Below are 27894 nucleotides of genomic sequence, written 5' to 3'. Positions count from 1 at the left end.
GGGGGGGTCTCTCCCCAGGCCCAAGAGTGGGTGGTGCCTTTGGGTGCAGATATAACACAGGGCTCACTCCAGGGAGCGCAGAGAGGCACCGAGCTCAGGGGAAGCCCAGGGGTCTGCCAGCTCCCAGGGACAGCCAGAGCCTGGGGAGACACCGAGCCCAGAGACGGAGGGTAAGGACTGACTGGCCCCACCCCCACCAGCTCTTCAATCAGGCCCTGAGTCGGGACAGAGCCCCAGCCCCAGGCAGACCAATTCAGGCCCCGTGTGTCTCTGACTCTACCCAGGATACAGAGCGATTTGTCTCCGTGCAGCTTGGCCAGGGCTGCTGGGGGATCCCACTGCTGCCTGCACACCCCGGAGTGGGGAGAGCTCTGCTCTGGGGCAGGGAGGGGGACAGCTGGGCTCACCAGCCCCCAGGGCCAGGGTAGGACAGCAGCTTGGCAGGGCCCATCAGTAACTGGGGGCTGCGCGTGGCTCAGGGCTTGTTTGGGGCCACCAGGGTTTGTCTCCCCAGGGCGAGGGGTATGTGGAGAAGGAGGTACCAGGGCTGAGGTCCCCTCTAGGGAAGGAGCTCCCCAAACCTTCTCATGCCTGGGGCATCTGCACAGAGGGACTGGAAACCTCCCGTCCCTCATTGCATCACCCATGGAGCTGGGCAGATCTGGGAACCTCCCTCCCCACTTACTGCTTCTGCTGCCCCTCCCAGTCTCTCCCCTGTCTCCCTCCTGCCCCTAGGGCTGGGAGACTCGGTCCCTGGCCCAGGCCCAGGGCGGTCACTCTCCTGGAGCTGGCTCGGCTCCTGCAGGCGCTGGGGGAAGCAGAGTCTGGGCGGGGCGGGCAGGAGGGCAGCAGCTCTGGGACTCGCAGCCCCCTGGGAGCAGAGGCTGCTGGTGCAGAGTCACTTCCCTGCCTGTCCCCAGCCCTTTCCCCCAGGTCTCTCCCCTCACCTGGAGTCTGCGCTCAGGAGCAGGTGTGGGCAGAGTCCGGGGCTGCCCTCGGGGCTGGTTCCAGGCACTGGAGAAAGTCCCCCCTTGGAGTGAGTTACTTTTAATGACCAAGTCTGAGTTTCAGTGAAAGCTCGGGGGCGGGGGGACTCCGGGCTGGTGGTGAAGGTGGCTGCTGCCTTTGTAACCTGAGTAGATTCCCCAAACACTTCAGCCACAGCCACACTGGTTTAAGTTAAATATAAAGCAGATTTCTTAACTATAGAAAGATAGATTGTAAGTGATTAGGTAGCATTGGCATAGGAGATCAGAGTTGGTTACAAAAGGAAAAGGCAATAAAATATAAAATCACAAGCTACAGGGGCGGCTCTAAGAATTTGGCCGCCCCAAGCAGGGCAGCACGCTGCAGGGGGCATGCTGCCGGGCGCCGGTCCCGCAACTCCATGGGACCTCTTGCAGCTGGTCTGCGGCTCCGGTGGAGCTTCTGCAGGCATGCCTGCGGGAGGTCCACCCGAGCCGCCTGCCACCCTGCCAGCAAAATGCCACCCCACACGCACGCTTGGCGCGCTGGGGTCTAGAGCCGGCCCTGACAAGTTAATTCCTAATCTAGCAGTTCTTGTAACTGGAATGAGGTGTAGTTAGCACCTGCTCCTCCCATAGTCTCAATGGACTTTCTTTGTCTTCCTCACAATTTTGCTTCCTTGTGTAGAGATGGGGGAGGAGAGGCAGGCGAAGTGATGACATCGCTGTCCCCTAGTTATACTCTTCTCCTCACGTTCAGGAATACCTCCCTCCCACCCCGCTGGGCTGTAGACACTCCAGCTATGTCCACACTGCACTTTGTCCTTAAAACTTTTGTCTCTCAGAGTTGTGAAAAAACATCTCCCTGAACAACAAAAGTTTTAATGATGAAAAGCATCGGTGTGGACACTGCTTCCTCAGCAGCAGGCACTCTGTCAGCAGTGACGTTACTGCCCCTCATTGGAGGTGGTTTTATTTTGTCACCAGAAGACAGGGAAGAGGAGATACCTCAGGAACGGAAGGGGGAAAAGCAGGGATAAAAGTTACCAGAGCAGGGCCTTTTTCCCTGGCAGGAGAACATCTCAGCAGTCCCTACCTGGAGCTGGGCAGGTACCAGGCAGACAAATGTCTGGACAAGGCTGCTTGTCCCTTCCTAAAATGGTGTGATCAGCTTCTGAAGGAGACTTCAGTCACTGAAATATTTTACACACACACTCACATGCATGTACAAGCATACACCCACCCATGTGCACAAACACACATACAGTCATGCACACACCTGTTCACATACCCATCTGTGTGCACTGTGGCAAAGTACCTGCTTCTCCTTGGCTGGCTCAGTCCCTTTTTGCCTTGGAGACAGGGTCTGACTGGTCACGCAGGGTCTGACTGATTCTTTTCTCAGTCAGTCCCCTGCTGTTTTTTCTCCCCTTCTGGGGACAGAGTGCAGTCTTCCTTGCTGGAAGAAAGTAGAGTTTTGCTACACCTACTCACTGGCAGCTTCTCACTCCCCTCCCCCTCCCCCTCCCCCTCCCCTGCCAGGAAGGGTTTAAAAAGGTCTCCCACAATTGGGGCCAGCTGAACCTAATTAGTTCCCTGGTAACCCCTGTTCCAGCTGAACCTAATTTCTCCTTGGCTATCTCTCCCCACTGGATAGGGAGAGGCCTTTTAACCCCTCTGGGACTAATTACTACCCCTCCCTTGGTAGCTATTTGTCCTGGGTTTGCCACAGCACTCACAGTCCTATGCATGCAAACACACACACACACACACACATGCATGCACACAAACACTCCCCATCCTAAAAGAAATCAAAATTTTCATGGGAGGTTTTGGTATTTGCAAGAATTCCTTGCCAGTTTCCAGCTGAGGGATGTGTCTGCAAATGGTCTTGCAGCTGTTCATAACTCTGTATTATCTGCTGTTCTCGTTGCCTGAATCTGATTCCTCCTGTAATTGCACTTTCACTCAAACTTATTAGTTACTTTTAAACAGTTTTTTTACTCTTATAACACTTGCTGTCTATTTAGTGTGACTTTGTCATTTACTATTTTTAATACTGAGGGTTTTTTGGGGGGGGAGGGGTTTAATAGCACAAGTTTATTCTTTGTGATCATATGACTTCAGCATTCACTGATTTCCTGGGTTGCCCATCCTGTGGTCCAGGGGTAGCAGCTTGTGACAGAAGAGGATTCTCCATCTCACAACTTGCTACCCCGACCTGGACCCGGGGTAACAATCTGAAATGGAGGGTGGCCTCTCCCCTCACAATTTGCTACTCATGTGAAATCTCTGTTTTACATTTGGACACAAATAAACAATTTTTTTCTAGATAAGAAAATGATATCGAATTAGAATCTTGTTTTATTTATGCCCAAATGTAAAACAGCAGTTTTGCAAGAGTAGCAAGTTGCGATGAGAGTGCCCACATCTATCAAGACTTCGACCCAAGGGCCAGGGGATGGGGAAATTGGGGGTAGCAAATTGTGATGTACAGGAAACATCCCGCCTGGATGGCAGTAACTGCTACTGGTTGGACATTGTGATGTTTGTAATGTTACACGTGGCTCCACAGGGAAAAGGTCAGTGTCTCCCTGGAGCAAACGCTCTAAATAAAGGCCTCAGGTCTGGGGTAGCACCAAGGGCCACCGGGGTCTCCAGCCCAGGAAGGTCAGGCAGGAGCTGCTGTGGCTTGTGCTGCCTGGTGCTCAGCAAGTGGCTCAAGGCAGGTTGTCTCACGGGGGCTTCCTCTTGCCAGAGCCTGTGGCCCTCCCACAGCCCTCGGCCAATCCTGGCTCACCAGGGGCCATTTCAGATTTTGAGGGTGGGATGCAACTTTCCCTGTGATTCCAGGGGCTACTTAGGCACCTGAAAGCTCTAGGGATACAAACTCAAATGAAAGCCAAACTTAGAGTTTATATAAATTTAGAACAATCAGGAGAAAATACAGCAAGATATTCCCAATCCCAAGCCTTGAGGTATCAGTTCTGGAGCTTTAACACAGATATCAGAAACACAGGTTTGATATTTTGAATGATATCTTTAGTAGAGATAATAAAATCTGCTCAAAATCTGATGACTTAACAGACAAACTTGGTGTTACCGCCATTATCTTCTCTATTTTAGTCAATTATTTTTCACGCCATTCAAAACATATTTATTTAATTTTAACATATGCAATTAAGGTTATTTATCTCCTTTATTAAGAAAGGGAATTTATTTTTCTAATTATTTTGCATTCATGTTTACCAATTGCAATCATGTTTGTGATTCATTAACATTTGACTCCATCTTTACTCTAAGTATCATACTTGGAACTGCATTTATGTTCATACAAAATTTATTGTTTTACAGATATAGCTAAAATACAATTTGAAAATAAGCAACCTTCAGCTGCACAATGTCTAATATTATGTGTTTGTTTAGCTAATTTTTTTCAAAACTGGCATTGCTAACGTGAGAAAAAACTAACTTTACGTTCTAGAAGGATACTATTATTTAATTGTACGGTTTTAAATAAATCACAATTTGTCATTAAAAATAATAAAGATAATTATTCCAGCCAGGGCAGCTTAGGCTTTTTAAAACCCAGTACTCAAAGAATTAAATGAGGACATAAAAACGGCCATAATGGGTCAGAGCACTGGTCCGTTCAGCCTAGTATCCTGTCTTCCCGGCTTGATGTTGCGGCGGATTATGGGGGATGGAGAGAGAGAGAGACATAGGCCTTCTCTCACATGCTAAAGTCCCTGTAACCAGCTCATACTAAAGCTGTCAGGTTATTGGGACGTGGACCATGTCTGAGATAGGGCTGCTGTGAAAGTAGAATAAATTATATCGTAAAAATAAGAATGGATTAAAGAAATGTTGTATGTACCTTTAAGCAGAAATAAGAAATGTTGAAATACAGGTGCCAGGAAAAGAAACATTAGGCATAAACAATGGTGCTAATGGCAAAACATTAACAGAAGATGGGTAGTAGTTAGTAAGGAAATAAAATATGCATGCCTAGCCCAGGTAAACTTATCTGATTCTGCTCCCTTTGTTATCTTGTTAAGTTCTCATCCTTTTATCTGTATAAATAAGATAGTTTGTGTCTTGCATGGGGCTCACATTATATGGGTGTTATTAGCAGAAGCGCTGTGCTAATAAAACAGAGTGGTCTGACAAAGTGTGAGTCCTGAGTCTAACTTTGACAATTTGGAGGTTCCACAGAGATGGCAACCGTCTTCACTGGGGCTGTGTGATTCCTGACTGTTTTTGTAGGACGACTGTGGAAGCCGGCACCTGGGCATTTGGCCCGAGCGGTCCTCCACCAGAACGGAAAGGTGCACGACCACAGTGAAGTCTACGCCATTGAACCTGTTGGTTCCCACTCTGTTCTGGTAGGGATCCCGGGATCTGACATCAGGAATCTGGTCAGGTAATTATTTCTGTGTTTTGTCCGGACTGAGGACTGTCCTGTCTCTGTGTCTATCCGTCCTACTGTGGAGTGTTTGAGTCTGGGTGCCATCTCCGTCCGGGGATCGGCCGACCAAGGGGTTCCTGTCCCCGCGGTCTGAGTGAGTGGAATCTGCACAATCGCAGCCGCACCACACTTTGGGTAAAAGCCTTGGTGTGAAAGCAAGGGCGATTGAGGCAGTAGCCTGTGGGCTCCTTTTGTGTGTTGCTCTGACGAACCCGAATTTCCTTCTTGTGCGATTGGTGTGTGAAGTCCTCCTGTATGGGTAACCAGACGTCTAAGTCAGGACAGTTCCCTAAACGAACGCCGGCTCATTTTATATATTTAGGATGGGTCCAGACTCCTGTAAGAAGGGTCCGGACTCCTGTAAATTTCTGGAAAAATGGTCTAGGCTAACTCAGGGGGATCCCAAAACTCAGTGGCCACTGTTAAAATCTTGGAACAAGACCGAGTGGACGTCTTAAATGACAAACTCGGCCAACCTAAAACTAAATTGGCTAAAGAAGAGGTTAATTGTTTCATTCAGTGGTGGGAAGAGGCAAATCGTAGCTGGACAAAATAAAAAAAAAACTCGCCTCTCTCAAATATTAAAATAATAAGTTGAAAGGTTTATTAAAAGCCTCCTCTCCCACCACCAGACCGAGCGCTCCCCTTTACCCCGTTCTCAAAAACCCACCCCGGATCGATCCAACCCCCTTAATACTCCCATCTCATTGTAAAAAGGACAAAAAGCAGGATCGGGCCCAGAAAAGCAGGCAAGCAACAGATAAAAAAAAACAAAAAAAACCCTGAAAAACAGGTTGGAAGCCCTAAGGGCATAGTGTTGGCAGTAAGAAAAGCAGTAAGTGCAGGCATGAACCCCTGGAACAATACTTAAAATGGTGAAATCTGAGGTGACAAAAGGTGTTATTTTGGGAGATAAACGAGTGATTTAAGGAAAGAGTGAAAAGTTAACTCTACAGAGGCTGGAGAGAATTAAGCAGTTAAACTTTGTGAAAATGTTAAAAAGGACCATGTTAAAGAGAGAGAATTCTTGGTTTCTTTGCAGCTATTCTGAAGGGAAAATGGGCCCTTTTCCAAAAGAATGCCTGTAAATAATCCAAATATATAGAGAGCTATGTAAAAACAAAGCAGTGTAAAGGAATAGAAAATGTGTATGTATCTATTTGTCTGTCAAAATATGTAAAGTTCTAAGAAGCTAAACCAGCACATCTGGTTTGTAAAACTCCTGTTTTGTAGGTGTAAGATAAATTGGTTTTGTTTTTGTTTTTAATGCCACTAAAAATTCATTTGACTCTTAATTCAAAGTTGCAAAACTGACAGACCTTTTTGCAAGACACAGGTAATTAGTGTTGTTTGGCTTTGGGATTTAGCATTTAACCCTTAAGGGGTAACTTGATTCTTTATAAAATTTAAAATGTTTTTTTAAATAAAAACCAAGTCATGGCTGCAATAGGGCAGTCAAAATCAGGAGAATAGGGAGAGATTCTGGAGTCTTTTTGTTTGGTTGGTTGTTGTTGTTGTTTTTTTGTAACAATAGCAGATAAGAGCTGTAGTGAAAGAATAAAAAAAAAAATTTTTAACAGTGCCCCTCTGAAGCAACAGCAGAGGTGAGGTGCACAAAACAAAAAAAGAAGCAATGTTAAAAACACTGAGCCTTAAAATGGCTCTGTGTAATCAGACTGTCACTTTTGATAAGGGTACATGAAAACTCTGTAAGAAAAAAAAAACAGTTACATCGTATGTAAAAATTGATATGGCTAATGTTTAAAAAAAAAAAAGTTGTAGTATAGAAGGAATGTGCTTTTTCCCTAGGACATGTGCAGTGTATATTGTAAAAAGGGGTAAAAGAAATACAAATTAAATATGCTACTGAATTAAAATCCTATTAGGGCTCCAAAAAGGAGCCGCAATAGACTGTTTTCTTTTTCAGATCTCTGTGTGTTTTGTAAGCAGGAGTTGAAAGTGGAAAGAAATCAAAACTCTGGTGGAAGTTGATTGTGTCCCTTTTAAGACAGAGTCTCTGAGCTCTGCTGATGGCTTTGAATCCAAAAGCCAAGCCTATGTTGATGCAAATTACCTAACTGATAAAGGAAGGTGAAAACTGCCAGCACAAAAGAAATTGCCTAAATAAAAGACATGGTATAACAAGATCCCTTTAAGAGATTTGATGCTAAATGTTACTGTTAATATTAAACATTGAAATAAATTTAATGTTAGTAAGTACCCCTGTAACAACGTATAGTGTGTATGATTTTTGGAAAAATCCTTGAAGGTAATATGGTAATGATGCTTCTCAGCTATTACCTGTGAATAAACTTAAAACTTAACACAGCAGGAAAAACATTACAAACTTGGTCTGCTATATAAGAGGAAAAACTTGAGGTCCACCACCTCATGAATTTAATAACTAAACAGTGGAATACTTTTCCCATAACTCTTAAAAAGTAGAACCCATTAAAACCTGGCCTGCCTATAGAACAAAAAAACCACAGGAAAATATGGGGGTAATTCCTCTGTTTTGCCTGCAATCAGCCAGGGTATTTGTAAAAGAAAGGAATCTTTTAAGCGACAATCAATGCCACCCTGAAAGGGGTAGAAAAATGTTTTTTTTCTTTTAGAAAATCAGAAATGAAAGTTAAAAAAAAACATCCTGTGATAGCTATGGAATGTCCTGAAATGCAGATATTTAGAACATAAGATGTTTTGGGTAATATCAGAAAATATTAAGGTTTTGATGCATCTGTTAAATCAAAGGAAAAGATGATTGTTTAATACCTATCAATATAACTGGATGCAGTATGTCTCCAGTACGGTAAGACAAAATTTGTTAAGTGAAGAAATTGTTGTTAAAATTGCACACCAACAGGCTCTGGAAGCAAAGATATGGAAAGTTAGCCCACTCCACAGATTGCACCTGGGATCCTTCTGGCTACCTCAGACCTCAAGCCAGTGGGCTGGGAGGAAGGGAAACTATTGGACACTAGAGGTTGTACCAAGTGGACTCCTCAAAAGTGGGTATGCTTATCCATGCCTGTTGCTCCAAAGCCCTGTAGTAAAGACACCTCACTAGGATCCTGTATGTGGGATAAAATTAATAATTAGACCAAAGTATTGTATAACGGGCAATGTGTGTGTTAATTCTTGGAAAGAAGTGTTTTAAAAGGATAAAAGTGTTAGCAACCCACCAGTAGACAAATGTACATGTAATGTAAGTACTGTGTTTACCAATAATCACATTTACTATTTGCCACAACCAAAAAGTCTCAGCTTACTGTAAGCACTGATTTAGCTGAGTTCTCTATCAGTCTTGGCATTGAATGACAAACAGTTACCCATTATCTGTTTAAAAAGGTAACATAGTTCCTAAAAACAAACAAACAAAACAATGTGGGAAACAGAACCATTCATATTATCTGGATGGTCTCCCACAACTACTGGCATACTAATGTTACTACCCCTAATTGTTTTTGGTTTTAAATTGTATGTGTTTAATTAAAATGTTTAAAATATGCTGGTAAATAAAACAAATGTATGCAAAGCTAAAGCCACAGGCCCAAATCACCTCCCAGTATTTTACTACATAAGAAGTGACACTGGCGATTGATAATCTTAGTGTCAAAAGGGGGATATGTAGGAGCTGGACTTTATAATGTATAATTTGATTTAGGAGCTGGACTTTATAATGTATAATTTGATTTCATCCTGCTAGCCACCCTTTTTGAATAGCAGAAAGAAATGACCCTCTGGGACTATAAAATTCTGTTTTCCCATATGCATTACAAATTGGGCCCTCTCTAAGGGCTTGGCTACACTTACAAATTTACAGGATTCTCTATTGTGTCTATGTTAAGTAAATTAGAGAAACATTGAAGGCCTGTGTCTCAATGTAAATTGTCTTGGTTATTCATTGTAAAACTTAGCAAGGTTTAATTTGCAATGCCTTTTGCTCGATATAAAATACTACTGTTTGTATTCTCAATCTGTTTGTGTGAATGAGGAATGAATGCATCAGGAAAAGATAAGGTGTGAAGGCCATTGTTATAGCCAGAGTCAAGGAAAGAAGCAAAAAGACTTAAAGAGTATCAAAGAATCATCAGGCACTCCTTACTACCCAGACGGCTGTTAAACTGTCTGGCATCCGCAGCATGAATACATGCTTTGCCGTGTAAGAATGCACCACCCCCAGCGAACCAATCATCACCTCAGGACCACGCAGAGTCAATTTTGACTCCAGAAGATGACGTAGAGGAACAGCCTGCAATACCTTACAATCTACGTTCTCGAAAGGGTTGCCAGAAGCAGACGACTACCTAAAGCAAGGCCCAAGAAAAAGCAGTAGTGAGCCTAGCGCCTGCTGCCTGGTGGACATAAAACTGTGACTACAGTTCCCTCAGTTGAGGTTGTCAGAACCAGAAGGGCCCTGCCTCCAACATGTGGTGCCTGTTCCTCGGCTGCTGGTGTCTGACGGTGTGGGGAGTCCACAATGACAATTCTTTTATCCAGCAGCAAGTGTGGATAGCTCAGACCCTTAATATTTCTAAATGCTGGGTCTGCAGCCACATCCCAGCCCACTGTCAAACTGATGTTCCTGTCCTGGCTATCCCACTCAATTCCCCAGACCTCACTGGAGGACCTCGTCCGTTTAATACAATATGGAACAGTAATGACACCTGGGAAGAGACTATTGGCAGTTCCTTTAACCCACTTGGGGGAGTAATACACCGGGCAAAAAGGCTCCTGAGGTTAAAAGAAGTAGTTAAAATAATGGCAAATAAAACTGGAGAAAGTTTTAAGAGCCCTGGCCAAAGAAACAGGGGCGGTCCGACAGGTGGCCCTCCAAAAACCGTCAGGCATTGTACATAGTGCTGGCGGCCAAAGGAGGGACCTGTGCTCTCATTGGAAAACAATGTTGTGTGTTTATACCTGACGATACCAATGAGGTAATAGATCACGCTAGCCACTTAGAACAAATCGCATATCTTCCCCATGAAGAGCCGAGTTCTTTATGGAAGTGGCTAAGTAACCTGTTCAATTTCTCTGGCATAGGAAACTGGTTGTTTCAGGAAGCCCTGACTATCCTGTTTGGAATCCTAATAATTTTTGTATGTTTTCAGTTAGTCTCCTGTTGTACCCAAAATTGTGTAAGGCATGCTACTCAGGTAACTGCCCCAGAACAGAGTGCTAATACAATAATTTTAAATATTGCTAATGAACAAAGAGATAAAAAAACGGTTAATATGTAAAACCCAGTAAAATTTTGGTCATGGCGTAAGCTTGACCAAAAGGAGGGATTGTGAAAGTAGAATAAATTATATCGTAAAAATAAGAATGGATTAAAGAAATGTTGTATGTACCTTTAAGCAGAAATAAGAAATGTTGAAATACAGGTGCCAGGAAAAGAAACATTAGGCATAAACAATGGTGCTAATGGCAAAACATTAACAGAAGATGGGTAGTAGTTAGTAAGGGAATAAAATATGCATGCCTAGCCCAGGTAAACTTATCTGATTCTGCTCCCTTTGTTATCTTGTTAAGTTCTCATCCTTTTATCTGTATAAATAAGATAGTTTGTGTCTTGCATGGGGCTCACATTATCTGGGTGTTATTAGCAGAAGCGCTGTGCTAATAAAACAGAGTGGTCTGACAAACTGTGAGTCCTGAGTCTAACTTTGACACTGCTAACTTTTTAATTGCTGGTAACTGGACTCCCAAGGTCCCACCCCCCTGCCTCTTCCCCAAGCCCTGCTCCCCTATCCACCTCTCTCCCATGACCCCACCCCTGCTCCACCTCTCCCCCGAAGGCCCTGCCCCCATTGATCACTCCTCTCTCCTCCTCCCCCATCACATATTGAATTGTCTCAAGGAGCCTGCCTGCAGGTAGGAGGTGACCCCAGCTGAGCAAAGGCTGGGTGGGTAAATGATCTGGTGCCATACCCTGCCCTGCAGTAATCGGACTTTTGGTTGGGGTGCCATTAAGAGTTGCCAGGTCCCTGAAAACTGGGCATCTGGCAACGCTAAACGGCACCCAGGCACAGAAGCAAAAAAACCAGAATGTCCGGATAAATCCGGACAGGTGGCTACCCAAGTCTGAGATTTCTCTCACCTGAACACCACAAATATCTCAGAGCCTGGCCGTTATCCCGTTCCACTACAACAAAGTGTATGGGGGAAGCAGCCCAGTTAGGCAGCACATGGCATTGGTGTGGCCTGTTGTGTATTTGGTTGTCATGGTTTTTGTTCCTATGGCAACTGAGTTAGATTATTATGGGTCAGCTCAACCGGTTTCAACCGGCTGAGTGAGCTCTCTGTATATCTGTAAATAAAATGGAGGTTTTGGTTAGCTGCCTGCTCTCTGGCCTCAAGTGATTGCTTCCGACACCGGCTGCCCCAAGGATTTAACATGGCCCACTGGAGAGAATAGTTGCCTGGGACTGAGAACTCCTGGGCTCTGTTTCTGGCTCTGCCACTGGCCTTCTGGGGGCGACTTTGGCCAAAATCATTGTATGTCTCTAAGGCTCACTTTGCCTATCTGCACAATGGGGAGGGTGATGTTTCTCTCTCAGATCTAGCACTGAAAATAGCTAGGTATAAGCATCATTACCTCGCCACTGCCATGCCTAAATGACAACATGAAAATTACAACTGACTAAATGACCTCTAACTACTGCCAACAGCATTTCTCTTTCTGTTAAAAAAACCAAGGAAACTCCCTGACAAAGTATCAGAGGGGTAGCCGTGTTAGTCTGGACCTGTAAAAGCAGCAAAGAGTCCTGTTGCACCTTATAGACTAACAGATGTACTGGAGCATGAGCTTTCGTGGGTGAATACCTACTTCGTCGGATGCATGTAGTGGAAATTTCCAGGGGCAGGTATATATATGGAAGCAAGAATCAGGTTGGAGATAACAAGGGTAGTTTGATCAGGGAGGATGAGGCCCTCTTCTAGCAGTTGAGGTGTGAACACCAAGGGAGGAGAAACTGCTTTTGTAGTTGGCAAGCCATTCACAGTCTTTGTTTAATCCTGAGCGGATGGTGTCAAATTTGCAGATGAACTGGAGTTCGGCAGTTTCTCTTTGAAGTCTGGTCCTGAAGTTTTTTTGCTGCAGGATGGCTACCTTTAAATCTGCTATTGTGTAGCCAGGGAGGTTGAAGTGTCTCCTACAGGTTTTTGTATATTGCCATTCCTAATATCTGATTTGTGTCCATTTATCCTTTTCCATAGGGACTGTCCAGTTTGGCCGATGTACATAGCAGAGGGGCATTGCTGGCATATGATGGCATATATTACATTGGTGGACGTGCAGGTGAATGAACCGGTGATGGTGTGGCTGATCTGGTTAGATCCTGTGATGGTGTTGCTGGTGTAGATATGTGGGCAGAGTTGGCATCGAGGTTTGTTGCATGGGTTGGTTCCTGAGCTAGAGTTACTATGGTGCGGTGTGCAGTTACTGGTGAGAATATGCTTCAGGTTGGCAGGTTGTCTGTGGGCGAGGACTGGCCTGCCACCCAAGGCCTGTGAAAGTGTGGGATCATTGTCCAGGATGGGTTGTAGATCCCTGATGATGCGTTGGAGGGGTTTGAGCTGGGGACTGTATGTGATGGCCAGTGGAGTCCTGTTGGTTTCTTTCTTGGGTTTGTCTTGCAGTAGGAGGTTTCTGGGTACACATCTGGCTCTGTTGATCTGTCTCCTTATTTCCTCGTGCGGGTACTGTAGTCTTGAGAATGCTTGGTGGAGATTTTGTAGGTGTTGGTCTCTGTCTGAGGGGTTGGAGAAGATGCGGTTGTACCTCAGTGCTTGGCTGTCAGGAACAGTATCTCTGATGATGCCAAAGCACAACTGGTTGCTGAGCTCTGTGCCTTTATCCTCACACAAAACTATTTCAAACTTGATGACAATATATATCTCCAGATCAGTGGCACCGCTATGGGCACCTAAATGATAGGTTACAGACTACAGTAAGTAGTTCTGCAATTTCACATTTGGGTTCCTTCAGAACTCTGCGGTGAATCCCATCTGGTCCTGGTGACTTACTGCTGTTGAATTTATCAATTTGTTCCAAAACCTCCTTTAATGACACCTGAATCTGGGACAGTTCCTCAGATCGATCACCTAAAAAGAATGGCTCAGGTTTGGGAGTCTACCTCACATCCACAGCCGTGAAGACCGATGAAAAAAATTCATTTAGTTTCTCTGCAATGGACTTATCATCCTTGAGTGCTCCTTTAGCACATCAATCGTCCAGTGGCCCCACTGGATGTTTATCAGGCTTCCTGCTTCTGATGTACTTAAAAAAAATATTTGCTATTACTTTTTGAGTCTTTGGCTAACTGTTCTTCACATTATTTTTTGGCCTTCCTAATTATATTTTTACATTTCATTTGTCAGTGTTTGTGATCCTTTCTATTTTCATCACTAGGATTTAACTTTTACTTTTTAAAGGATGTCTTTTTGCCTCTCCCTGCTTCTTTTACTTTGTTGTTTAGCCACGATGGCTCTTTTCTGGTTCTCTTACTATGCTTTTTAATTTGGGGTATACATTCAAGTTGAGCATCTATTATGCTGTCTTTAAAAAGTTTCCATGCAGCTTGCAGGGATTTCACTTTTGGGGTTGTACCCTTTTATTTCTGTTGAACTAACCTCCTCATTTTCATGTAGTTCCCCTTTATGAAATGAAGTACTACAGTGTTGGGCTGCTGTGGTGTTTTCCCCACCACAGGGATGTTACATTTAATTATATTATGGTCACTATTACCAAGTGGTCCAGCTATATTCACCTCTTGGACCTGATCCTGTGCTCCACTTAAGACCAAATAAAGAATTGCCTCTCCTTTGGTGGATTCCAGCACCAGCTGCTCCAAGAAGCAGTCATTTAAGGTGTCAAGAAACTATATCTCTGTATCCCATCCTGAGGTGACGTACCCAGTCAATATGGGGATAATTGAAATCCCCCATTATTATTGAGTTTTTTTATTTTAATAGCCTCTCTATTGTCCCTGAGCATTTCACAGTCACTATCACCATCCTAGATGTCTTGAGAGATCTGCAACCTTCGCACCAGACAGGCATGTCACCATGCAGTTCTCCCGGTCATCGCAAACCCAGCTCTCTACGTTTCTAATGATTGAATTGCCCCTTACTAATCCTGTCTCTTCCCAATAACTGGCGTTCCCTTGCCCGGAGGGGTAACCTCAGTGCGAGAGAACACCACAACATCATCTGGAAGGAGGGTCCCAACTATGGGATTGTTTCCCTCTGCTCCAGTTTGATGTTTTCCTTCCCTGAGACTTTCATCCTCCCCAGCAGCACAGAGGCTGTCAGACCGGGGTGGGACTGTTCTGTGTCTTTGAAAGTCTCATCTGTGAACCTCTCTGTCTCCCTCAGCTCCGCCAGCTCAGCCACCCTGGTCTTCAAAGCCCGTACATGGTCTCTGAGGGCCAGGAGCTCCTTGCACCAAATGAACACACACACACACCACCCGCCGATAGGGCAGATAATCATACATGCTGCCTTGGGTGCAATAAACTGGATAGTCTCCACTCTGCTGCTGGACTCCTGCCTAATTTGTCTTTTTACTCCTGCAGCTGGTTCCTCTGTTGTTGTTTTGTTTATATCAAGGGGGTGTTTGGGGTTTTTAAGTTTAACGAATATTGAATTCTAGCCCCCACTCACACTTCCCCTGTAAACTCCCCTGGTAGCCGCTCCTGTTCGCTACCTCCTCTGGTCGCTTAGGAGCGGGCTTTTTAAAGCCCTGGTCTCCCTGAGTAGCCCCACCCCCTGGTTAAGGGTTGATGGGTGCTAAGAGGCTTAGGGATCACAGCCTCAGTAAGATCAGTAATATACCCCTCAAAATCTCTCCCGTCCTGCTACATCCCTTTACCATGACTCCCTGTCCTGCTGGGTAGCTCCTTCAATTTATTTATATTCTCTTGCAGGCTACCTGAGCAAAAGACAGAGAAATAAAACCCAGAGTCCAACTGCAATGGCCTCAACAACTCCATCACGGAAAATGGAAGAAGAAGCCACTTGTTCCATCTGCCTGGAGTATCTGGCAGAGCCGGTGACCATAGACTGTGGGCACAACTTCTGCCGAGCCTGCATCACCCAGTACTGTGAGCACGGGAAGCCTGAATCCGGCACTAAGTTCCCCTGTCCTGAGTGCCGAATGCCATTTGAGAGAGGGAAATTCCGGTCCAACAGGAAGCTGGCCAATATTGTAGACAACATCAAACAACTGAGGTTAAAGCCAGGGAAAGGACAGGAGAATCTGTGTAAGCGACACCAGGAAAAACTCAAACTCTTCTGTGAGGAGGATGGAGAAGCCATTTGTGTGGTTTGCAGGGAGTCCCGGGATCACCGAGTTCACACTGTGCTCCCCATTGAGGAGGCCGCCCACGATTACAAGGTGGGGAATTACTACTGCTCTGGGTTCATTCAGCTCCTTTAGGGACCTGCTGTGCTCCTGCCCAGAGATGTCTGCTGGGATCAGTAGGAGACCTGTTCTCCGTCCGCCGGGATCAGTGGGAGTCCTGTTCTCCGTCCGCCGGGGTCAGTGGGAGACCTGTTCTCCGTCCGCCGGGGTCAGTGGGAGACCTGTTCTCCGTCCGCCGGGGTCAGTGGGAGACCTGTTCTCCGTCCGCCGGGGTCAGTGGGAGACCTGTTCTCCGTCCGCCGGGGTCAGTGTGAGACCTGTTCTCCGTCCGCCGGGTCAGTGGGAGACCTGTTCTCCGTCCGCTGGGTCAGTAGGAGACCTGTTCTCCGTCCGCCGGGGTCAGTGGGAGACCTGTTCTCCGTCCGCCGGGGTCAGTGGGAGTCCTGTTCTCCGTCCGCCGGGATCAGTGGGAGTCCTGTTCTCCGTCCGCCGGGATCAGTGGGAGTCCTGTTCTCCGTCCGCCGGGATCAGTGGGAGTCCTGTTCTCCGTCCGCCGGGATCAGTGGGAGTCCTGTTCTCCGTCCGCCGGGATCAGTGGGAGACCTGTTCTCCATCCGCTGGGATCAGTGCTGGAGTGCACCAAACCCCCAGGGTGCAGGAGTGTGACCTGAACCCTGACTCCAGGGCAAGCACTGCAGGTGCTTCGGCAGCCAGGCCCCGTAGCTGCTAGCCCTGGGGGGTCCCGCAGCCCGTCAGACACGAGGGGAAGGGTGTTTGCCAGGCTTGGCGAAGGGGGCAGATTGCAGTTACTCCGGGTACAGAGGCTTGCAGAGCTACAGTTCTAGGTGAGCAATAGCAGTTCCTGTCTGGGTCCCTGGGGCCGTCTAGGCTCTTCAGCCCTAGTGCCTGAGGTGCCCACTCACTATTCAAGCAAACAGGAACTTGTGGGATTCAAGGCCAGACTCACTTAGTGTCTCTCATTGGGGCCCTTCTGCCCTGGCTCCTGCCCAGCTCCTGCTGCTGCCCCATGAGCCTCACACAGACGTGCACCCAGCTGTTAGGCCCGGATCTCACACCCTATTCCACATGCAGCTCCGTGAGCCTGGGGGTTCCTCTGTGCATCTGGCTTCTCGGTAGCTTTGGCTCACATCCAGCCGCAGCTTCCCACAGAGCCCAGCCAGCGCCTGGTGCAGGGCCCCTCCTTACCCAGAAGGGGGGGGGTGAAGAGGGGAGGGGGCTGATGGGAGTTGAATCCCCCTGCTTTGCAGGCTAGTCACACAGCTCTCAACCAGCCACGGTCCAACGGGACTCAGACAGCAACAGACAAACAAACTAGGGGCACAGTTACCTGAAGAGGGACTTAAAATGCTGAGGGGTTCATGCCCCTTCCCAGGATCTGGGCAGCTGCAGGGTTCACTCCCCCATCCTGGGGTCAGGGAAACTGCGGGATTCAGTCCTCACAGCCAAGGATCAGGAGGTTGCTAATGGGTTCATTCTCCACTGCCAGGTTCAGCGGGGGCTGCAGTGTTCACTCCCCCATCCTGGGTTCAGGGGGGCTGCAGGGTTCACTCCCCTCTCCCAAGTCCAGGGGGGCTGCAGGGTTCACTCCCCCATCCTGGGTTCAGGGGGGCTGCAGGGTTCACTCCCCTCTCCCAAGTCCAGGGGGGCTGCAGGGTTCACTCCCCCATCCTGGGTTCAGGGGGGCTGCAGGGTTCACTCCCCTCTCCCAAGTCCAGGGGGGCTGCAGGGTTCACTCCCCCGTCCTGGGTTCAGGGGGGCTGCAGGGTTCACTCCCCCGTCCTGGGTTCAGGGGGGCTGCAGGGTTCACTCCCCCGTCCTGGGTTCAGGGTGTCCTGTGGGGTTCATCACCCCTCTCCCAGGATCAGGGGGTCACTACTTGCCCTGTCAATAGGACTGACCTGGAGCGTTGGCCTCTCTATTGCCCCTGGGGACTGCCAGGCGCAGGGTCCTGATTTCTCACCAGCTCTTTCCATTTCTCTTGCTACTGGAAGATGCCCAGCCAAAAATCCCCATTCAGTTTTAGTAAGGGGCCAACAGTTCCCGTACTGTCTGGCCCTGCCTCCTCCCGTACCCACCCATCAGACAGGCAGACTAATGGCTGTTTGTGGCACACGATGCTCCTGCAGGTGAAACTCCAGGAAGCCCTGGGCACGCTGCTGATGGAGCTGGAGGAGGCCCTGGCGCTGACATCCGAAGAGGAGAAGAAATCCGTGGAGTGGCAGGTGGGTGTCTGGGTTTATCTTTCCCTGAGCCCTTCCCCTGCAGCGTTTCCAGGGATAAGGGGCCGTAAAGATGCAGGCTGAGGTGTTATCCTGCTCTGGCTGTTTTCCCCAGGATGGTGCCATGGTACCAGAGGCAGGAAATGTCTCTGGTGGGGATCCCAGTGCAGCAACCCTGGGAGGGCAATTCTTGGCCCATGGGTGCAGCAGCACAAACCCACCCCAGGGCTCTCCATACCCCTAGTCTCCACTCACTTCACAGCCACTGTCTCTGGACCCACCCACACATATTATACACGTCCCACCTTGATCCATCCCACACTGCACCCACCCCAGATCATCCCCCCCGCCCCATCCTGTACACACAGACCCACTCACTCTCATGCAGCCAGACCTGCCCCCAGAGCTGTGGGGGTTTCAGACCCTTGTGAAGGGCAGGCAGGGAACATGCCAAGTTTGCAGAGAAATCCCCTCTGATTAGCTGTCTTTCCCTGTCTGACGGTGAAGGGCAGCCAATCAGAGCTATGTAGATTTTTGCTCGACAATCTGGTCCCTCAGCCTGTGTAGCAGGGAGATTTCCAGCTTCCTGGCTGTGCAAAGAGAGCGTTGTCGGTCCTTGCCCAATTCCCTCCTGTCACACTGCCACCATGTGCTGCCCCTCACCCTTGGACCCTACCCCATGTGCTGGCCTCTCTTCCCCCTCCCATGTGCCATCACTTCTTTGTGCTGGCCAGTATCCCACTCATGTACCACCATCTGCATGTGCTGACCCCTGTCCTCCCGCGATCCCTCCCTCCACCTAGCCCCTGGGTCCCAGATCCTCCTTTCCACTGGGTCAGGGAGAGGCCAGATGCTCCCACCCCTGCTTCACTGTTCAAGGGGTCACCAAGGGTGGCACTGCCTGTCCCCAATCCAGCAAGGGCACCACGATCTACGGGAGCAGAGACACAGCCCTCCCTCCTGCCACTCAGACCCCCTGCGCACAGTGCAGGAGAGGGGTTGGGGTGGGCACACTGAGGCAGAGGTGGGAAGTGTGACCCCGTTACATTCTGCCAGACGAACATTTTTCAGATCCTTTACCATGATCCATGACTCTAAAGTCTCCTCTGGGTTCATGATCTGTACACCCCATGACCAGCTCTGATCTGTGAGGCAGACTCAGCGCAGCTCTGGCTGGGGGGCTTTCTTCCCGCTCCATTTTCTACTAAAGGGCAAAGTGGAGAATTGGAGACGGTCGATCACACGTGAATTTAAGACGCTGCACCAGCTTCTGAGTGAGGAAGAGCAGCTGCTCCTGCGGAGGCTGGCGGAGGAGGAGAGAGAGACTCTGCAGAGACTACAGGACAATATCACAAAGCTCTCAGAGCAGAGTGCTGCACTGATCAATGGCATCACAGAGCTAGAGGAGAAGTGTCAGCAACCGGCCGCTGAGCTGCTGCAGGTGAGACTGTTAACAAGCTCCCCATCATCCATCCTGCAGCACTAAACTCTCCGGTCAGTGACCGGATCCCAGGAATTAGTGACCAATCCTATTTCCAGTGCCTGTTTGGACAGTTTCCCGACATGAACAGAAGCCCAGGCCCTGTCAGAGCCGACATGAACCACGCTTGTGGATTGTGGCTCCGATGCGCACACAGATTTTGTATGCACACAAGGCTCTGTTGATATTGGGACGGGCTGAGCACCCACACTCCAGCTGAAGCAATGGGAGCTGCAGCTGCTCAGAGTGAGGCAGGGGGGCTGGAACAATTTGCATAGTGGGGATACTGAAAGCCATTTAACCAAACTGTAAACCCTGTATAAAATGGAGACCACTTCAAGGCAGGGAGTACAGCAGTACCCCCAGCACCCCTGGCTCCAGCCCCTCTAGAGTGAGGATCCATGCACCATCTCCTGAGATCTGCAACAGGAAACCAGGAGCGGGAGGCTGGGCACAGCTGGGTGGCAGCTCTGCAGGGAAGGGGAGGGACAGAGAGGTGCATTAGGGATTCTGCTGCTTTCCTGGTCCCAACAAAGCTCCTTGTTCAGTGTTCGCAGAGCATCACATCCCCCCAAGTCTGTGTCATTGTCACATGACACTGAGCTCCTCTGAGAGTCAGAGCCAGGACGACGGGGCACCTGAAATCGGTGATCGCTGCCGAGTGTCCATAAGAACATAAGAAAGGCCGTACTGGGTCAGACCAAAGGTCCATCTAGCCCAGTATCTGTCTACCGACAGTGGCCAATGCCAGGTGCCCCTGAGGGAGTGACCCTAACAGGCAATGATCAAGTGATCTCTCTCCTGCCATCCATCTCCATCCTCTGACGAACAGAGGCTAGGGACACCATTCTTACCCATCCTGGCTAATAGCCATTTATGGACTTAGCCACCATGAATTTATCCAGTCCCCTTTAAACATTATTATAGTCCTAGCCTTCACAACCTCCTCAGGTAAGGAGTTCCACAAGTTGACTGTGCACTGCGTGAAGAAGAACACGCAGCGCACAGTCAACTTGTGGAACTTGTGGAACTTGTGGAACTTCTCCTGCACAGAAGCCGCTGCCCTGACGTGCTAAATGTTGTGGATTCAATGTGGTAGAGAATGGAAAGTCACTCGGTGTTTTCGCATGTGGTGTTAACCCAGCTCCCTGTCTCTGTCTCCTTTCAGGGTGTGAAAAGCACATTGATCAGGTCTGTTCCCATTTCCTTTTCTCCTTCTGAGCCCGTGAGCCATGTGTGTGCAGAGCAGCCGAGTGATGTGGGGACCTTTTCTTCACAGGAGTGAGCATGTGAAACTCCAGCCACCAGAAGCCGTTTCTCCTGCCCTGAAGAGCGGGTATAAAATCTGCCTTGACATGAGGGGAATTCTGGAGAGATTCACCGGTGAGTGAAGCTCCTGGGATGGGTTTGCTTTGCATGTGGGTGGAGAACAGAATTGACTTGTGTTGTGGATGGGGACAAATGGTGAGGACCACATTGGACTGGGAGCCTGGCATGGCAACAGACAAGGCGGATGAGTCAGTGGTGCCGGAACAGCGAGGGCCAGGGGGTCATCATGGCTCTCCCACTTTTTGCAAGTGGATGGGCGTGGCTTGTCCACTTTTCACCAGGGCAGACCCCTTCCCCTTGGGGCCTCTGTGGAACGAGGTGGGGTGGGGCCTGTTTTGGAAAGGCTCTACCGCCCCTCTGAGATCTCTGGGCTGAAGGAGGAGGAACAGAAGGTCTGCCTGTGCCACTCTCTCCTGCTGCTCAGCTGTTCGGCTGCATGAGGAGATGACTCCTGGTGGCTGCTTATGTGCTCGGAGTGCAGCGTCTTTAGATATTCAGGTTGGGCTTTCCAAGAGGTCTCAGCACTAGCCAGACTGTGTCCCATGAATATCCATGCCCTAGGGCTTGTCTGTATGCTAGTGTTGCCCCACTTTCTCCTGGTACAGTTGTGCATAAGGGGACGAGGCTGAACCGGTGTAAGGCACCTGTATACCAGTGTAACTGTTCACACTGGGGTTCTACTTTTCAGCTCCATCAGTCAGACTTCATCCCCCAACTGACATGGTGACACTGGTACAAAATCTGCCTCTGGAAAGACCTGAAATCCCCCGTATGTGCCCTGAGGATAGAGGCAGGAGAACACGGAGCACGTCTGAAAATCTCACCCCAAGAGCCTGATCCTCTGCTGCCCAAAGAGGCGGCAGGGACACCAACTCTCCCCCAAGAACCCCTCACTTTTACTGGGCTCCCCCGAGGGGAGCTGCTCCCGTCAGGGAGGGGGGTCTCCCCGCTGAGCACCACTTCCTCATAGCAGATGAAGGGGGTTGTCTCTCCTGCCTGACTGAAGGGATGTAGTTGGTGCCCAGGATCTCAGGGCTGCAGAGAGCCAAAACCCCCTGCCGCAGGGGAAGCAGCTTCCCCTCTGTGCCTGGCAGGAGCTGGCACATCCCTGCTGCCTTTCCCCTCACCGTCCCCCATCCCAGCACGGGCTCTGCCCACTGGGCTCTGGGCCTGGCTGGGTTCTGGGCAGGAGTTGTGGCAGGCCCCTAAAAATGGGGCAGCCACCAGTGTCCAGACACTGGCCCTGCACCCTGTGTCACCCTTCTCCTTTGGCCTCCACCCCACCCCTTCTCCCCACAGCCCGGCCCTCACACCGCCCCTTCCCCCCCGAGACCCGGCCCTCACACCGCCCCTTCTCCCCGTCTGGCCCTCACACCGCCCCTTCTCCCCTCACCCCGGCCCTCACACCGCCCCTTCTCCCCTCACCCCGGCCCTCACACCAACCTTTCCCCCCCGAGAACTGGCCCTCACCTCGCCCCTTCCCCCCCGAGAACTGGCCCTCACCTCGCCCCTTCCCCGAGACCCGGCCCTCACACCGCCCCTTCTCCCCGTCTGGCCCTCACCTCGCCCCATTCCCCTGAGACCCAGCCCTCACACCGACCCTTCCCCCCACAGCTCGGCCCTCACCGCCCCCCATCCCCCGAGACCCGGCCCTCACACCGCCCCTTCTCCCCGTCTGGCCTCACACCGCCCCTTCTCCCCTCACCCCGGCCCTCACACCACCCCTTCCCCGAGAACCGGCCCTCACCTCGCCCCTTCTCCCCGTCTGGCCCTCACCTCGCCCCTTTCCCCTGAGACCCCGCCCTCACACCGACCCTTCCCCCCACAGCTCGGCCCTCACCTCACCCCTTCCCCCGAGACCCGGCCCTCACACCGCCCCTTCTCCCCGTCTGGCCTCACCCCGCCTCTCCCACGGCTCGGCTCTCACCCCGACCCTTCCCCTGAGACCCAGCCCTCACCCCGACCCTTCCCCCCACGGCTCGGCCCTCACCTCCCCCTTCCCCTCGAGACCCAGCCCTCGCACCGCCCCTTCCCCCCAAGGCCCCGCCCGCGCACCGCCCCTTCCCCCCACAGCCCGGGCCTCACACTGCCCCTTTCCCCCCCGAGACCCGGCCCTCGCACGGCAAGAAAACCCTACATAAGTTATGATTGGACATGTACATGTGCATATTTATTTGTTTCTCCTAAAGCTAATTAAATATTTTAGGAAAAAGTGTCTGTGTGGCCAACAGCAAGAGCTGGTGGCCACACTTTCAGGCCACCAAAACACTGTGTTGTGAGAACCCTGCTCTAAGGGCACAACTTCCGGGCTCCAGGCTTCTTGCTCTTTTGAGTTTTCCTGGGAGCTCCTCCCCTCAGCAGCTTCCAGTCTCTATGATTCGCTGTCAGTGGAGCCCGGGTAACCCATAACAGGCTCTTTAGCTGCCAGCCAGCCACCTTGAGGTTTAATTACTTCCAGGTGGGGCTGGTTTGGCTGGTTCTCCTTTTCAGACAACTGCCACAGGTAGGCTGGTCCCTGACTCTCCGTAAAGGGCCAGGCCCTATGCTATACCTTCCTCATCGGCCTAAAGCCAAGCTGTACCCAAACGTTGGCTTGACCATGGCTAACGCTTGGTTGTGTTCTGCACCCAGGGCGTACTTCCTGCCCTGTTGCCACAAGGAAATCTACAAGGGCCTTGGCCATATTTTTATTCTTGTCAGGGAAGCATGAAGGGCCCAGAAGTTCTGTTCCCCAATCTTCTAGGTAGCTCCTGCAGTGGACAAACTCCCTGATAGTTTCCAGCATGTCATAGTTCAGGGCAACTTGTATTCTTTGTAAGTCAAATCCTTTGCTTTCACCACTGGTGTCATGCTCCTGTAGCAGATATGGTCTGTTACAGAGCTTCCTTCTGAGCCAGATACTCACCAGGTGTGTTCAGTGCAGGATCCTTTAGTGCTTTGCCGGGTGTGGCCAGGTTCCTTTAAATAAAGTATCTTACACACAGTGACACCTACTGGCTGAACAGTATCATTCTATTACATTTCCTCCTTTAAGTTCTACATTCCTACATGTGTAATATTGACATATCACCCTGTCTCTGAAGTTCAGTACAGATCAGTTTGTTAAGTGTCTCTGAATCGCACCGGTTTTCTTATTACACAACCTGAATGTGTGACAACTTGGTCATTTGGCTGTCCATTAGCAACAACTTGCTGATCGGTCTAGAATCCTTCAGCCTTCCTCCAGCTCTTCAGCCACCATCTGGAGAGTTTGTTCTGTTGATTGTTCTTTTTGAGGAACAAAATGTTGATTGGTTCTGTCTGTCTCAATCATATACAATCCAGGCACTGAATTCTTTTTCTTTACTATAGCTGAGGTTTCCCATCCTTGCTCTCCATCCATTTTGACACAAACACCTTCAACGAGGATTTGACCTGATAGTTCCCTGAGTGTTGTCTGATGGAAAAAGGTTCATAAGTTCATTTTTCCTTTTTATCTAATTTGGCTATTCTCCTCATGTCTGGCCATGTTGCAGATAGGGATTCCCACCCCCTACACTGGATCAGTAGTTCTGAGTTTTCTTCCCATCAGGACTTGTGCTGGACTATATCCAGTAACTGCTATTGGTAACTCATAAAAGCAAGGAATGAATCTTCCTGTTGTAGGATTTTCTTGGCTATCTGTACAGCTCTGTAAGCTTTTCCAATTGCTTGTGGGTTCTGTGGACTGATCAAAATAATATTTTGTTTAGAATAACTTAAATTCTGCTGCAGTGAGTAGTCATCCATTCTCTGTCACTGGTTGTTCTGGAATATCAACATAAGCAAAAGTGCACTTCAGAGTCTCAAGAACATTATGTTTTTCAAGTGCATTATTTGTAAATATCTGGAAAAATAGTCCACAGCAAGCAGGTAATGATGCCCTCTGAATTCAGTTAAATCTGCAGCTCTTTCAAGGTCTCTCAGGTAAGGGCGTTTATACACTGTATGGTTCAGTATTGTCTCTTAAGTGGATTTGTACTGGATCTACTTTTAAAAGGCCAGTCTCACCAACCCTCCATTGAGTTCTTCCACCTCTCACTAGGCCCATCACAGTTGCCATGCTGTGACCGAGAAGGTCGTTAGTCTTGGATCCTTTAATCATACACACGCTGAATGCAACCTGCTCGACAGGCTGACTGGGCGCTGGGTGAAGAAGTATTTCCTCTTGGTTTTTTGTTTGAAACCTGCTGCCTGTTAACTGAATCAGGTGACCGCTAGTGTTTGTGTTATGTAAAAGAGTAAATAGCACTGCCCCACCCCGCCCCTCCCCTCAGAGCCCGCTTTTGCTGAGCACCTGCCTCTCCCCTTTCCCCCATCTGGTCCCCGGGCACCCACCCCTCCTGGCATCCCCTCTCTGCCCCCATCAGTGACCCCCTCTTCCATCATCTCCTGCTGCTGCCCACCTGCCTCATCGCCTTTTGCTGAACCCATCATGCACAGTCATCCTCTCACTACCCCCTCGGAGCCCACGGTACCTGCCCATTCCCTGGTCCCTCCTCCGTCCCCTTACTCCCTCTGCCACCCTGGCACCCGCCACCTCGCTTCCCTCTTTCCCCCTCTCCTCCTGCGCCTCCTCCCACACTCTCCTGGCACCCCCTGCCCTGGCACCTGCCCCTCCCCCAATTCCCTCTGCCCCTCAGGGGCCCATCCCTCTCCTTGCCCCTTCTGCCTGCCCATTTCCTTGGCCCCTCTGAGTCCCCCTGGCGCCTACCCCTTACCTCGGCCCCCTCGTGCCTGCCCATCCCTCCTGTCCTCCCCGCTCCCTCTCCTGTGCTCACCCCTCCCTGTTCCCTCCTCTGGTGCCTGCCCCTTATTGTGCCCAGGGTCACGGCTCCCCTCAACCCCCTCAGCCCCCACTTCTCCCCACTTGTGCTAGCCCCTCCCCTCACTACCATTGGCTCCTCCCCTCCCCTTTGCTCTCCCAGAGTGACCCTCCTCTCCCCACCCCGCCCCTCTGGTGCCTACCCCTGCTACCCCCTCCCACTGACCACCTCCCTCATGTTCTCCCTGCTCCACCACCCTTCTCTAATTCTCTCACCAGAGTCAGATGGGCCCTGACTCCCCTTAAAGAGCAACACCCCCCCGACTCAGCGATTAACAGGGATGTGGGTTAATTTCCCTTTGATCCCGGTGACCAGCCCCTGCCCCAGCACTGACTCTGTGACTCTCTCCCCAGTGGACGTGACTCTGGCTCCAGACACGGCAAATCACTGGCTTGTCCTGTCCGAGGATCGGAAACGTGTGAGACATGGAGACACACGCCAGGATCTGCCCAACAACCCTGAGAGATTTGAAACTTCTGCCTGTGTCCTGGGCGCTGGGGGGTTCGCGGGCGGGCGGCGTTACTGGGAGGTGGAGGTGGGAGACAAGACTGAATGGGCTCTGGGGGTTTGTAGGGAATCTGTGAGCAGGAGGGGGCAGGTCACAGCAGCACCTAAACATGGATACTGGATATTGTGTCTGAGGGATAGGGAATACAAGGCTCTGACCTCCCCTCCAACCCGCCTCCCCGTGAGCATCAGCCCCAGCCGGGTGGGGGTTTTCCTGGACTATGAGGCGGGCGAGGTCTCATTTTACAATGTGACTGACAGGTCCCATCTCTTCACTTTCACTGACACCTTCTCCGGGACGCTCCGTCCTTGCTTCTATCCTGGTTACAATGCTAGGGGTACAAACGTCGCTCCCCTGATAATCTGCCCAGTCCCAGCTCAAGCCAGAGGGAATTTCTGGCCTGTACAGTGACACCCTCAGCAGAGACTGGCCCCTCCCAGTCCAGCGCCAGGCCATCACCTGCCTGACCCCCCCCTCCCTCAGTTCCCAGCCCCAGGCCTGTGAGCCGCAGGGAGCGGACAGAGCAGAGAAGGGGTGGAGGGAGCAGGGCTACCGGGCACAGGGGGGTGCAGGCTGCTTGGAAGTGGGGATGCAGGGTCAGAGGGAGGTGCAGGCTCCTGGGCTTTTAAAAGTGAGAAGGTGGGTCGCACGCCACAGGCATTTCAGAGACAATGATTTGTGCAATGAGTGAGAATGACAGTCAGAGAAATGCTCCTACCTGAAAGGAGAGAGCCATGGGGGGAGTCCCGCGGCTCTGGGGAGGGCACTGACCTGCTTCAGCCCCAGGCCAGAGCCCTGCTGCGCTGGGAGGATGGATCCGCACACAGGGCACCAGGAGGGTTAGGGAATGAAGTCGCTGCCCCTGACTAGGCATCTCAGCCTCCGCTTCCCTGCAGCCCATCAGCATGTGCCCGAGGCCCATTGAACTGAATTCACCCCCGTTACACACAGTGACCGGAGTGACCGAGCCCTTTATCTGCCCCGATAGGGCCCCATCCAGGGTAGGGGGCTGTCTCTGTGCAGCAGGGGGAGGGGGGTCAGTAGATTCCCAGGGCCATTCACTGCATTATCCAACTCCCAGAGAAAAGCCAAATCCAGTAGCTGAGTGAGCACCACAGGTCCAGTGAGCGAGAGGGAATGTCCCAGCATCTCCTGTCCGGGGGAGATTTCCTCACGTGTCTGCTCCACCAGGGCCACACGGCTCCCTGCCGGCCCACATCCTTATTGTCTCTGTCTGGAACCAGGTCCCAGCATGATGATGGGGATCAGGACAGAGCACAGGCACAGACTGCACGAGTGCTCCAGGGCTGGAGCACCCACAGGGAAAAATTAGCGAGTGCTAAGCACCCACTGGCAGCCAGCTCCCCCCTCCCCTCCCAGCACCTCCCACCCTCCGTGAACAGCTGTTTCCGAGCATTCAAGACACTTCGGGAGGGAGGGGAGCACTGGGGATGGGGTGCACTCGGGGGAAGAGGTGGGGAAAAGGCAGGTCAGGGGGTGGGGGCTTGGGAGAAAGGGTGGAGCGGGAGCGGGGCGAGGCAGGGTGGGGTCAGAGGTTTGAGGGAAGGGGTGGAGTGGGGGCAGGGCCTGGCACAGAGGCAGGGTCGAACACCCCCCTGGCTAGAGGAGAATGTGATGGGTTAGATCACAGAACCCCCCTTGGGAGCTGCCACCTGATGTGCCAGGACTACTTC

The 27894-nt window shown here is 50.4% G+C and overlaps 1 protein-coding gene across 2 annotated transcripts; it reads left to right on the top strand.

Moving 5' to 3' along the window:
• The first annotated feature begins 95 nt into the window (after positions 1 to 95).
• LOC120384911 (E3 ubiquitin-protein ligase TRIM39-like) lies at positions 96 to 27553 on the top strand. Of its 2 annotated transcripts, none has more exons than XM_039504009.1 (7): positions 96 to 170; positions 15363 to 15832; positions 17947 to 18042; positions 19250 to 19480; positions 20688 to 20710; positions 20799 to 20902; positions 26046 to 27553. In XM_039504009.1, the coding sequence occupies exons 2-7, from the start codon at positions 15410 to 15412 to the stop codon at positions 26609 to 26611; spliced, it is 1443 nt and encodes a 480-aa protein (XP_039359943.1). In that variant the 5' UTR covers positions 96 to 170; positions 15363 to 15409; the 3' UTR covers positions 26612 to 27553. The 2 variants fall into 2 exon arrangements, with proteins under 2 accessions (XP_039359943.1, XP_039359944.1); XM_039504010.1 differs by lacking the exon at positions 96 to 170 and adding an exon at positions 12712 to 12733.
• Positions 27554 to 27894: the final 341 nt, after the last annotated feature.

This window comes from Mauremys reevesii, linkage group 17 (assembly GCF_016161935.1).
Source record: "Mauremys reevesii isolate NIE-2019 linkage group 17, ASM1616193v1, whole genome shotgun sequence".
NCBI lineage: Eukaryota > Metazoa > Chordata > Testudines > Geoemydidae > Mauremys > Mauremys reevesii.
Note: the sequence above shows the minus strand (reverse complement) of the source record. Positions and strands in the feature narration are given on the sequence as shown.